At 30.7% G+C, this 14,703-nt stretch overlaps 1 protein-coding gene across 1 annotated transcript; it reads right to left on the bottom strand.

The window, feature by feature from the left end:
• Positions 6,882-11,566, bottom strand: LOC109333719 (haloacid dehalogenase-like hydrolase domain-containing protein 3). The gene is made up of 6 exons (XM_019569276.1): positions 11,190-11,566; positions 10,276-10,382; positions 9,335-9,443; positions 9,069-9,230; positions 7,919-8,092; positions 6,882-7,144 (listed from the first exon to the last, which is right to left on the bottom strand). The coding sequence occupies exons 1-6, from the start codon at positions 11,430-11,432 to the stop codon at positions 7,115-7,117; spliced, it is 825 nt and encodes a 274-aa protein (XP_019424821.1). The 5' UTR covers positions 11,433-11,566; the 3' UTR covers positions 6,882-7,114.

Raw genomic sequence — 14,703 nt, 5'->3', positions numbered from 1 at the left:
GGAGACGAACGAGCCCCACGATGTTGAGAGGGACGTCGATGGTAGTGATTCATCAACAAAGTCTTGAGGGCGAGTCTAGGTGAAACGAGTCTCTTGTATTCCTGGATGAGGTATTCTGTTGAATTGGAAAGTTCTCACAATTCAAAATAGACGATCTTTGACAACTCCTATTTGCAATCAAGATCAATGAGAGGGATGCCCATAAAGTATTTGATACGATACAGTCTTGAAATGGACAGTTCTTTGGAACAAATCGATCATATATCCTGTTGAGAAATAATTTTTGGTGAATTCAAATCGGCTTGTTATGAGACCCTCTTGGTTATTTCCAAATAGTTTATTAGGAGAATATTGCTACAATTAATATAATATAGTAGTTTTACAGCTCACAAATGGAAAGAATATAAGTAAATTAAATGAATAAAAAACAATTATTGAATAAAAGGAAAATTGTTTATGCATTGAAAAAATATGGAAGAAAATATGAGATAGATGGTAGTTTAATACTATAATAATGATTATCAATATTTTATTTGTGTATATGATTTATAATAGAGTATTATGCCGTCATTTGATATATGTAGTTAATATCATATGATAATAACTCACTTGGTTGTTTTTTTAAAAATAAAAATAAGAAAATAAAGCTTTACTTTAATTTTATTTAATCCTTACCATTTGTGTTTTATTAAAAAAAAAGGCTTAAAAAACTTGTTTTCAAAATTCATATTGTTTATCAAAAAAGATGAGAAGATTTTAGAGGTGCCTATTAAAATATACTATAATGGCTATTAAAATAAATTAAAAATAATGTTAATAATTAATTAATTTCCAAAAATACAATTTCAGCATCTCATCAAAATATTAAAATAATTACTAGGATTCTTTCTCACTTTTTATATTACAGTAGATTTGCTTTCCATATTATTATATATATTTTTCATTTATGATATTCATTTAATTTAATTTATTTATGATATTCATTTAATTTCATTTATTTATGATATAAAACAACAAGAGATGTTTTTTTCTTCTTATTTTCAAAATCTTACTAATAATTGAAGTTGAAACACATATTAATGGTTTAATGGATCGACTATGTTTGAGTTATGGTCGAACCAATGACAATTATTTATACTATATTAAATAAAGGGTCGGATCCTTTCTAATATCCTAAGAATTAAGTATCGAATCTAAATTTTAACATGTGTCATAAAAAAGAATTAAGAGTCCAAGTTTTTTTATTTTTTGAATTTAATATATTAAAAACTTTGAAATTTATTCCTACCATCATATTCGATTACGAGTGTCTAAAAGAGGATCTCATCTCATTAAATAATAAGGATATAATAATTGAGAGAGAAAAAGTGAGACATGATATAAAAGTAACAAATTAATAAAAATTGCAATATGATTTTGAAAATTGGACATGCTTTTTAAGTTTCAGAAAACCAAAATATTTGGCTAACTTCATTTCCATCTTACCTTAATGAAAGAGAACTTTGAGCATTAGTAGTGGATTTCATCTCACTATCCCTAAAATTTATGGATGAACTAGAGCTTGTTTATAGTTAGGAGTTGTCCTTATAAACAAACTCATTCTTATAAACAAACTCGTCCACAGGAGGGACATCGGGAAAAAGAATTAGAAAAGGGACAGAGTGTACATTTTGGTTGGTTGTGAGGTAGGGGCGGGTGGTTGTGGATTGAACTGTATCGGTTGTTAGGCAAAAGGATATCTGATCCAAAAATATAAATAATATTTAGCTCGATTAGTTTATATTCAGGTTTTCAAACTAATTCAATCTCAGGTTTCAACTCGTTTTGATTCAACTTTTAATAATAATAAAATGGTACATTTTATTGTGCATTTTAGTGATCAAACAGGATGGATTGAGGTCATTGTTGTGCTTACACAATCCCAAATACAGCTAGGTTTTGGATAATCTAAACTCATATCAAACTCATACAAAAATGTCTTTTATCAATTAAGTGGATAACTTGTCCTTCAGTATACTCATGTTATATTATTATTATTATTATTATTATAATAATAATAGTAATAATAATATATTTATTATATAATTCAGGTTTGGATTGATTTGGGGTCGAGTATCACCTATACTAAACACAAACACAACATTTTAGATCCGGGAAAACCAGAAACTACTCAAAGCAGATTTTCCCTATTAAATTTGAATTAAATTCAGGTTAAGTTGTCATCTCTATATGAATTCACCTTTAAGTCTAAGAAAGGATCCTTACACATATTTTTATATATCTTATATATACTATATATTATTAAGTGCCAAAATATCATAAAGTAACTATTAATTTTATCGCACTTTGACTCTTTAGTTAATATAATTTATTGGCTAATTGATCATAAATGCTTAATATATGTTAAATAGTCAAATATCACATTCGAAGTGTGTGTGCAGACCAAAACCGGAGGGAAACTGAAACAAGCTAAGTTTCTGGACGAAAATTTTTTAAGTTCAGCACACGAACCGCACTCAAGGAGTTAGACATACTTTGATATCTGCGCTAAGCGCCAGTGCAAAAATGATCATAAATTCAATACCAATTTTGTAAAATTTTAACTTATTACTCAATTCATATTATTGGTTTTATGTTCTTAAATAATAAAACTTGTTAATTGGTCAAATAACACATTTGAAGTGTTTGTGTAGGCTTAAACTTGAGGAATGATCGAAAAAAACTAAGTTTTCAGGCAAAGTTCAACTAGATCAAGCGCATGAACCAAAATCGGCGAATGAGATAACAATTGGTACTTTTGCTTGGCACCACAAGCCATGCTCAGGGATAGAAGGACTTGCACCAAGTGTAATCTCGTGTTGGGCGGATTTTATTACGAATCATAATAATTAGTCTCTGCCTCAAATACATCAAGCGCAAAACATGCGCCAAGTGGAAAAGGGAGGCGCGCTCAATGCAAGATGTGTGCCCAATGTAAGGTTTGCTAATTGGCAAATAAAAGTATAAATACTACATCATGTCATAAACAAGTATAGAGTAAGGGGTTGTCGTATCCACAAGGACTTGCTAGATAATTAGCTTTTCAACTAAAAAATATTATTGTAAGTTGGTTTTAAAAAGAGGTTTGTTTATTTAATGACACAAGTAAATCAAAATTGTAATGATAAAAAGAGTTGGGATTGAACTTCACACTTACTATCTATACACATCTGATTCTTAAAGCATTTCATTCGGTAATGATTATTCTATATAATTACCTCAAAATTACTAAAAACTAATGTCTTAGTCAATTTAATAACTTATACAAAAAATACCTATGTCTGGTGACTTTGATACATAAGAATAAGAAATATGACTTACAAAGTCATGCCCCTATGTCTAGTGATGCAAGCATGTAAGTAGAGTAAAAATGCAATACCTCATTTGTACTAGCCGCCAATGTCTTGGTCTATGCTAGTACTTTATCACAGGTAGATCTATGTTTAGTAACTACAATGAAAAAATTTAGTTTTATGAACTTTCAAGCACATCTTTATGTCTAGTAACACATGCTATTCAACTTGAAAGTTATAAAATCACAATATTAGTTCTACGTCTAGATACCAAAAAGTGAAGCGCATGAAATGGCAAATAAAACAAGTTTATGTGTAGCAAATGTAGTACTGTTTGAGTTATGCAAGTCCAGAATAATGCAAATGAGAACCAAAGCAACTTATTCTAATATCATGCAATAAGGTGATCAAACTTAAAGCAAACATAAAGTAAATACAAAACTCAAATATAATCAAAACTTCATGAATAAATGTTGAAGAAACGTGTATACATGAAGCTCATTTTACATTCAATCTCAATAAGGATTTTATCCACTCATGCTCACAAGGCGTAAGTAGGATATGGATAAAACATAACTCATGGGGTGGTAGAACCATATACAAATGAGTGTATTTTAACTCCTCTAATACTTACACCTTGATCTCATGACTAAAATGAGCTAAACTACCTTAGAAACTCAGAAAAGAAGTATTACAAATAAATATTACAAAGTGTATGTCCTTTGGTTTAAGTTGGAACTCCTTAAATAGTATTCTAATATTGTCATATGTGCTCAGCACACCTCCCACTGGCCTACAGTGACCTTTCAATGCACCAAATTGCGCTTAGTGCAATGAGTTTTGTTCATTTTGAAGATCCGACCGTTCACATTGAAGCCCCGTCAGTTAGGAATAACATATCAAAATTTCAGTTTGATCCAACAGTGAACGAATGAGTTATCATGATTTTACTCCGGCATGTCATGGTTGAATTCTTGTTTTTGTTCAGCACTTATCTTTTTTGCCAAAATTGATCCGGATTAAACCTACAAAACACTAATGAGGTTAGATTTGGTCATTTACACAAGTTTTAATCATGTATTAATATAATTTCATTTATTTTAGTTGATTAAGTAGTTAAAATGTTGTAAAAAGAGTGTATAAAATGTGACAAATTTGACACTTAACAAAGGTGGTGCGCTGGAAAGTGGAGCTTAGCTAGGTGAAGTGATGTGCTTAGCGTAAGGCAGTGCGCTGAGGGTGGAAGCCAGTTTTCAGACATTATTGAATGGATTTAACTTAGGTTTATTAAGTACACTTCGAGCAATACACTTGTAATACAACAATTTCTTAGTTTTTAGGCGAGTTTAGCTTCCTTGGAGTTATGGAAGAAAGGTGTAAGCACTAGAGGAGCTAGTCCATGCTCATTTGAGTGGTAATTCATCATCTATGAGTTGTGTTCTCTCTTAATTTTGGTTGCATTTAGTTACCATGAGTAGCTAAGTTCTTTATTGTTGCGATTGAATGTAATATGAGCTTGATATATGCATATTGATTCGGTTTTATGCTAATTCATTATGTTTTGAATTTTTGGAGTTGAATATGTGCGCTTAATGCTTACTTTGAGTTTGACCATTTGATTGTATGAATTTTGAAAATAATTCTCGGAGAAATCCTTGTTATAATTCTAACTTTATTCAACTCATCAATTGGTATAAGTGTTAGATATATATTTATATCAAATTGTTACTTTATGCATGTTGTTGTGTAGAGGATCTAATCCATGCTCATTAAAGTGGTAATTTCTCACTCATCAGTTGTATTTTCTCTCTTTTGCATTTATGAGTAGCTAATTTTCTTCTTGTTGAGATTGAATGTAATATGAGCTTGATGTGTGCATATTGATTCGATTTTATACTAATTCCTTATGTTTTGATCCTTATGTGTTATGTATGTGCTTATTACTTGCTTTAAGATTGATCACCTTGTTGTAGGAATTGTTGATGAAAATATTGGAGAAATTCTTGTTGTAAATCTGACTTTATTCAATTCATCAATTTGGTCTAATTTCTAGACATAGATTTATATCATTTTGTCACTTCATGCATGTTGTTGTTTTGGTTACTAAACACAAAGTTATTCTTCAACTAAATAACTCCCAAACTTGTTTAAATAAACTATCAAATATAGAGGTATGTTAGCGGTTCATATATTTTCATCTTGTTAAATTAGTTGTTGGACATAGAATTATTTTGATAAGCTACTAATATAACCAATACGTTGGTAATTAGTATATTCAAGGTATTGCATTAAAACTCAATTTCGCATGCATATACTATACACATAAAGAGGTATGTTTTGTGAATCATAAATCTTCATCTTATGTGTAAAGTTACTAGACATAGAGGTATATTTTGTGAATCATAAATCTTCATCTTATATGTAAAGTTACTAGAGAAATTCATTGCAAGAGCTACTAAACATTGACTAAGACATTAATTTTTAGTAATTTTGAGGTTTCTTGTGTGAATGAATCTTAGCTAGGTGAATTAGTGTTTTCTAGTCAAGTGTATAATAAAAATGATTAGAAATTTCAATTCAAACGTTTTACCCAAATAGTCAATTAATTACTAAACAACCAACAAAATTCATTTGAAAATAACTTATAATAACAATTCTTAGTGGAAAGACTAATATTCAATAAGTTATTTTGGTTTAGATAACCCTTTTATACTTATTAATAACTGTTTAATATTTTATTAACCAAATTTTCAGTTATATTAAGATCTCTGGTGAATGCTCAGTAGTGCAATAATGTATTGGAATATAAATTGAAATAAACCAAATCCTGAAATAGAACATTTTGAAATTGAAAATACTTGACAACGACACTGAGTTTATGTTCCATCTGAATAGCGGTCCAAAGAGAGGTTTGTCACCTCTCTCGAAGCTCTATATGAAGAAAAAAAATAGCATGACCCATTATGCTCAAAACTAGGGTCCTTTTACTATTCTCTAAATTAAGAGAAGATCATGTTAATAACTATTGGTATAAGCACCGCCCACAAGGATCATCTGTCTCCAACCATATTTCATTCTCTGTCTTAAGCCTATCATATTTTATCACATGAATAAAATAAAATTTTTAAAAACAACAAATAACAAAAAGTCACATTTTGATTGGCTTGAGATATGAAATAGGACATCGTTAGGAACATGTAACCCTCATCCTAAGCACCACAATCCTCTGGGTGATAAAATGGAACTGAGATCTTATGTCCCAAAAAAACATATGTCCCCTTGTCTCTAGAAAATAATATTATACTCAATAATATAAAATTGTTAGTGTGTAACTTTTCTGCAACTAAAGAAATAGGGGCAGAGTTAGGACAGCCAATCTGTATCCGGAAAAATGACATGTCCTCCTAAAAGTGTTACTGTATATCTTATGAAGGAAATAGAAAATTTAAATTCTCACATAGGAATGTTTTTGTCCTTTTTTCTCAATATTTTTAGACTCAGTTTAGCAATACACTTGGAGATATAATGAAAATATAGGGATGAGTTTTTTATATAATGTTTCATATAAATTCCTTTTTCTCTTTTAGTATCCTCTCCTAATTTTAACATAAGCTTTTTGGAATACACTGATATTTGGAAAATTATATGCTCCTACCTTAAACCTTACATTCTGGTTTTACAAGATACAGACTCAAATCTCTTTCATACATACAACTTAATAACTAAAGCCAGGACTCTACAAATGCATCAAAATCTTCAACTTATTGCAAAGACATAATGTTTCAGACCTGAACCCCAATCCTCTGAGCTACCTGCATCAGCAAAGTAGTCAATCATTTGTGTATGCACAGAAACCTCAATAAAACTAGTGAAATATTTTTTTTTTCAAAATCATGAACAGTTAGCAACTTAGCATAGTAATAATGCTGATATAAAGTTATAAACATAAGAACATTTATCAGTGTTAAGATGTTCATTTTTGGACTTGTTGGGTGCACCAAGTTACAAACTGCATGTAGATATACCTAAATTGAACAGTTGTGTGTAATAAACATCACTAGTCTTCATCTTTCCCTTGGTTTAGTGCCCTTTTTTCTTAAAAAACTTTGATGTCTGGTTACATATTTTAATTTATAAATCTTCTTTTAATTTATAAGTAAATATATTAAAAGAAGGGCAACAACAAGACATAGCATGCCTTACCAGCAAAATATGTATGGCAGTGTTTCTTTCTCCCTATATTAGTTAGGGGATAACATTGTATTTGCAGTTTCTTAATGCTTTTCCAGTGTGACTTAAAAGAAGTTAAAGTTTCTCATTGAAAGAACTCCATTTTAACCCTTTCTTTTAGTTTGAGAGGATTTTTCTTTTCCTCATTTGGAAAACTACTGGGAATTTGGAATCTATAGAGAATAAGAAATTGGCATGTGGGGAATCAAATCCCCCATTCAACCGAAGCTCCCTGATTCTTTTCATTCTCCCCTAGTTGAACTCGACTACTTACCCTCTATTCTCTTCAATAAAAATTCCTTTTGAATTCAGAAAGAGATGAAGATATTAGATGAAGATGTTAAAATTTAATATACCTCTTTAAAGGAGTGAACATCACTTCCCCAGAGCCAAGCATCACATCCAGCATCTCTGGCACCCCATATATCATTTCTACGATCATCCCCGACATGAACAGCATCCTCAGGTTTCACACCCAACATGTCACATGCTTTAAGAAATATAGTTGGATTTGGCTTCTCTGCTGCAACCTATTTAGCAAAGGCATAACCAACCATGAACATACACATATTGTAAGAGAAAAATAAGGGTGACCCAGCGCACGAGGCTCCTACTTAGTGGGGTATAAGAAGAGTTGATATATTCAGTCTTACTCTCACAAGTGAAGAGGTTGTTTACAAGATTTGAACCTATGACCTCTACGTCACAAGACAATCAACTTTACTAAATAAAAAGGAAAAATATATAATTACAAAACTTCAATAAACATCATGCTCGACTCAAATGCACGCGAACTCAGATGCATCTAAGATTTAACTAAGAACTTAACAATTTAAACAATTGTCAAGAGGATGTCAGAGGATAATTGCCAATTCCTGAAACTTGATATAGGCAATATAGCATGCAACACAAAATCCATGCTATAATGCCAATGCATTTAGAACTAGAAGTTCTTATCTTATTTTTAGCCATTAAATTTCCCTGTATGTTTTCACCAAATTTACTTCAGTTTACCATATTTTCATGGAATACTTATAGTGGTGGCCGAGCAATTTTCTGTAAATTCATTGTTTCAACTACTTTCAAATGTAAGCATGTTTGGTTCAATGTGGGGGAGCTCTATGCAGTATTTACTCCAGAATCATCTTGATTTGCTTCTACCCTCCAATGTGATTTTGAAAAACACATGGGATGAGCCCACTGCTAAAAAGAGACATGCTACACTTGAAAGATAAATTTTAGCAATAAATTACAATACAAATAAAGATATTATGCTTTCAATATCTTTATCTTTTTATTTTGCATTTGTTCTTTTAATCTTAGCATGTTGCTGTAAGATTTCTGAAAGAAAAAAAAATCATGTTCATGGTACTTTATCGTGAATGACATCATTGACATGAATACATCAATACAGCAAGTTACATACATCAATGGAGGATAGCTGAAATTCTAATAAGCTAAACTGATAGAACAAAATGCAGAAAAAGAAAAGAGCAATTTTCTTACCTCAGCTGATACTGCTACTGCATCAAACCAATTATCACAGTTTAATGCCTGCAAGAGAGGCCTTAATCTAGTGTCAAAATTTGACACTATGGCCAACTTGACACCTGATTCTCTAAGAGCTCTAAACACTTCTTCAGATTCCGGATCGCAGAGATGCCATGCCTATGTATGATAGCCAGGCAAAAATATCAAAACCCAACCTAAATTATGAAACAAAACAAAGAATTATTGTACATTTTTTTAAATGTAACTTTAAGTTCCCTGACCTTGTCTGTTATATAGTAGTTATAAACCTCTTCAAAATACTGAGAATCTGAACAGCCAGTGGAATAACTAACTATATATTGCCAGAAGGGCCGGCCATCATTAACATATCTGCAAGTACAAAAAAACGAAGAATCTATGAATATTACAAAAGATGACAGCAGTAAGTGTTTTACAGATATGCTTAAGGAATTACTTTTTTGCAATTTAGTTGCAATTAATATAAAGGCTCTGAGAAGGATGACAAACATTTCGTTCGAAATTTTACTTAAACAATAACATCTTATAGGCCAGTGCATACTATGATACTACTAAGGTGTTCTTAAGAGAGAAATAACACAGAACATACATCCGGATCCGGTAACATTAATGTTTAAAGGTGCATACATGTGCCTATGTAAAGCTGTATGCAAACCATATGTTGCTTGTCATGTTCTTTCATTGAACCATAGTCTCTGTTTCTAGAACACAGGAGTTTGATAATAAAATAGTAAGTGCCAAGATAAGTAGCTATTCCGGTTCCCTGGCTCGGATGATTTGTGCTCAAAATGTGTTCATTAATTAAAATGCTTACATTACACCATGATCCTTTCAGAAGTACGCAGCTGAGGAAGAACATTCATTCTGAGCTAATTAAACATAACAACATATTAAGATTTATGAATTAATAACTGCATGGTTTGAAGAAATATTGCTCAAATTACACCAACAAACCCGCAAACAAACTGTAATGTACCAAACCATGGTACTTTTATGATACTACTTGTAGCTGTACCATTCAATATATGCTACATCAACATTGTAGGTTGTCATTGTCACCCTTTAAATAAATTTTAATGCTATAGTTAATATGGCACACATTTACAGATATGAAATAGTACCAAGTTTAAAGATAGTTGGGAATATTAATAAAATAATTAAAAGCAAAGGGACTAAATGTTACCTGAGACGAGATTTACCCCAAGGTTTACTATAAGCTCTTCTATATCTATGCAATATCTCATCCTCCGAATACTCCACCCCATATTTCTCACCAATCTCCCTATATATCTATAACAAATTAGAAAAACTTCGATTAATAAATTTGGTGTCAAAAATTCAAATTTTAACAATAATAAAATATGAAAGGACATCTTTTGGCCCATGACAATGAAACAGAAGTTGGGCTCTAATATCTAACTCAACCCTGACTCATAGGATGAGGGTTGTCTAAGCTTTATAAACAACGGTTTGACCCTTAGTCACGTGAGACACAATAATCTTCGGTACGAGTACGTAATACGCAATAAGCTACCCATCTATGCTAGGGAGTATATTACGCTAGTTAACTTCCCTTTACATTTTGGTTGTTACCCTTTTTTTTTTATTACTAGTGAAATTGACACATCATATTTTAAAAATAAATAAAGACTAATTAACTAAATAATTTCATTTACTTTTAAACAAGCCCAATTTTATGGTTTCCTTTTCTTCTTCTCCCCTATCCATCACCCTCATTCTCATATGTAATTGGAATTGCAATGTTGGAGCTATGATGGCTTGAAGCCCGGGATGAGGAAGATGACATATTCGATGATGGTTCGCTTGAGACTGAGTATGAATACGTGAATCAGGACGTATTAGTTGATAAAAGAATAGTCGAATTAGTACCCATTTGCAGTCCACCGGCCAAACTAGTGAATCTGGTTTCTATGGTTCGACCACATTTCAATCCATTTGAGACTTATCTTAAGATACCCCTCGCTCGCACCCTAGTGATGTGTGACTTACTTTCCAACAACTCCGAGCATATATAAGCAAAAAACAAAGAGACCCAAAATACTGAAATTCAACATGCATTGCATGGAAGCAAAGTACCTGAGCCGTGGGTTGAGAAGGTATGAGAAGGGTACCAACAACATCAACAAGAAGGGCCTTATGTGTAATTTCACCATAAATGGATCTTCTATAATCAACATAATCCTTCAATCCAAAGAAGCTATCTAGTTCAATAGTAGCATCAGCAGTAGTGGAATAAGAGGAACAATAATTTCTCCATTTGGAAGAAGCTTCAGTAATAATAGTGACTAGCTTGGTTCTTGAAGAAGCCATTAGAGCCATAATCTTTGTTTGTCAGGTCACATTTGAAGAAGATTAAATAGCTTGTTTATGGTTTGTTGGTACATAGAAAACGATATTGGCATTTGGGAAATAGAGAATAAGAAGAAAATAATTAAATGAAAGGAAAGGCACTGAATCTGATTTGACTAGGATAGGAATACCTAAGATATTATAATATATGACAAAAATAATATTTCAATGGTACAGATTTTTATTTTTTTTAAATTAAATATTTTAAAAAAATAACCTCTCTTACATTTTCAATACCGGAAAGGAATCCCTTTCGGATAGGAGTGTTTACGAGAGAGAGAGGATTTATTTGTGATAATTTTATAACTAGACTTGTACAAAAAATCAAAATGCTCAAGAAAAGGGAGAGCGTGGATTGAATTATGGGTGAATTGTAATATTGGTTGAATCATTTTTTTAATTTGGTTAAGTATCGAAGCTAATCTGATCACAAATATGGATTTGACTAGTCTTTGTATCTAACCTTAGGTCCGATTAAATACATTGTATATTTCGTTTAGATAAAGTCTTCGCAATATTACTAATTATTATGGGTATGTAATTTGACATATGAAATTATATATGTAGATATATTATTAATCATGTATATATGATAAAAAATTAGATAATCAATGATATTTTCGACCAAAGATATGAAATTAATCTATACTCAAATGAATAGAGGGACATACAAACATGACAAGAGAGTATGGGTTGAATTAGGGGTGAGCATGAGTCTGGTAAGTTTCATCTCTTATCCAATTTTAAATATTGGTCGAGTTATTTTTTTGAATTTGGTCATAAACCCTAAGCTAATTCGATTGCAAATATAAAGTAGGACAACATTTTTACCAAACCCTACGTCGATTTAAATATAATGCATATCTCATTTAGATAAAGTCTTCGCAATATTACTAATTATTATGAATATATAATTTAACATATGAAATTATATACTATTAATCATATATATATATATATATATATATATATATGTTGAAAACTTAGACAATCAATTATACTTTTAATCAAAGAGGTGTTATTAATTTATGCACAATTGTTTAGAGACACATACAAATATAATAATTGAGATGGAATGGGTCATGTCAAGTCAGGCTTGTCTCATACTAGACCTTAAATATTGTTTAAGTCTAATTTTTGAACTCAAATTCAACTTAGACTTGTCCCTATTCAGGCCTGATCATGATTAGGTCGAGTTGAATGAGTATGTAAGTTTAAGTCCTCCTAAGTTAAAAGGTGAGGCCAAACCGAGTGAGTAGTTACCAAAGTATAAATTTTATTTATTTGGATATTATTATATCTACAATTTGCCTCGATATTGGCAATTTGATTAACTTAAACTTTAATTAATATTTTATAAAGCAACACGTTAAATACTTGGTATTGAGGGTTTTGTCCTTTATAGAATGTTTGTATTATACTCGGACATATTTGTCTCTTTGTGGTTAAAAAGAAACACCTAAATATTTAGCTATATAAAACATAATTTTGAATTAACTAATATTTTAAATATTTGAATTTTAACTATGCATTCTTTTTTAAAGACTGTTTTTTACACTGTATGAGTAAATTGATATTAAGTTATAATTTTTTTAGCTTATATATTTAAATTGAATTTTATCTTTTCAATTTTAAGTTAACAATAAATAATATAACCTCCCAAAAATAATAGACAATATATAAAGTAATAAACTAATAATATTACTTTAATAGAAAATTAATAAAATATTTAAAATTAAATACTACTATAGCAACAATGCCTACAGGGTAGGTGGCTTGTTATTTGAGCATGATTTCAAATTGTTATAAAATATATATTTGATTGGTACAGGAAAAATATACTCCCATAATCTCTACATCTTAAAAACAATTAGTGTTCCATTGTTCCTACATACAAAAGCAATAAACAACAAATTCTGATTGCAAATTAATAAAATTTTAATAAGTAATATTTTTTTTGTAATGATCGAATAAAAAGACAAAAACTAAGCTTTACCATATCAAAATCCAATGGCATCATAATACATGTATCGGATATCGTCGGGTATAGTATGCAATTCATCAAGTCTGATTCCTTATTTATCAAGTCTCCAATGCCAAGGATGACAATGGTTCAGTGATGATGATATATATGATGATTTTGGACCAAAGACAAAGCATAAAGAGAGTCACTATAGACCAATGATAGATTCAAGACCTACATACATGGGGTGCAAGTTGCATTGAGTGTAGTGTAATTAAACTTAACTTGGACCGACCAATCTGACCCATAATAAACACTTAATTGGTTATAGTTGCTCATCCAACTAACAATGAACCATAATCGGTATGAATTGGTTTGACTTGATTATTTTAAGAATAAAAATGGTAAATCGATCTATTGAACTGATTAAATCAAGACAATGTCGTCTTGGAAGAAAAAAATGCTCATAGTTTTTTATTAAGTTTTAAACTTAGTTGTTGGCTTTTGTTGTGATTAAAATGAAAAACCTACATTGTTTGATGACTTTTTCAAATTATTTTTCACATTTTGTCTTAGTAAAATCTTCTTTATTGATTGATTAATTGGATATTTTTCTAATACTAATATTAGTTATTGTTATAAACTTTTTAGTTATTTTAATATAAATCGATTTAATTGGTGTAAATAGTGACTTGCTAATCTAATCATTGATCTAATAACTAATAAACGGACCGAGTGAATGACCAATCCAAATTTAATAATATTGGTTGTTCATAATATATCAGAATATGATAAAACAGTGATAATGATATAATTATAAATAACCTAAAAATATTAAGGGTGATAATTCATACAAGTTTATTTCCACAGTGTGCATATTCACACCTTGGCCTGTGTGTGGCACTGTCCTTGACTATAGTGAGCCTAGATCCCAAGTTACATAGAGACAGTGCCCCCACATCAAATAGTTTTGTGTTTTAAATTGTGGTCACAATTGTAATAATAGTTATAATTACTGTGATTATGGTTATTGTAACCGATGTGATGTGAATTATGGCCGTTGCAGAATGAATTACTACCTTAGTTCTGCGACAGTTGTAATTACCACCTTGGTTCTGACATGCAACTCCTCAGCCCATGAATATATTGAGCGTGTTAACCACAAGCTTAAAAATATTTTGCAATATTTTATTCTCTAGGAAGAGAGTCTTTCACTACTTGAACTCATGACCTCAATAACAAATAATCATTATTATCATGAGTCGCTATCACGGCTGG

This window comes from Lupinus angustifolius, chromosome LG19, assembly GCF_001865875.1.
Source record: "Lupinus angustifolius cultivar Tanjil chromosome LG19, LupAngTanjil_v1.0, whole genome shotgun sequence".
NCBI classification, from domain to species: domain Eukaryota; kingdom Viridiplantae; phylum Streptophyta; class Magnoliopsida; order Fabales; family Fabaceae; genus Lupinus; species Lupinus angustifolius.
This window is presented reverse-complemented; position numbering and strand designations above follow the sequence as displayed.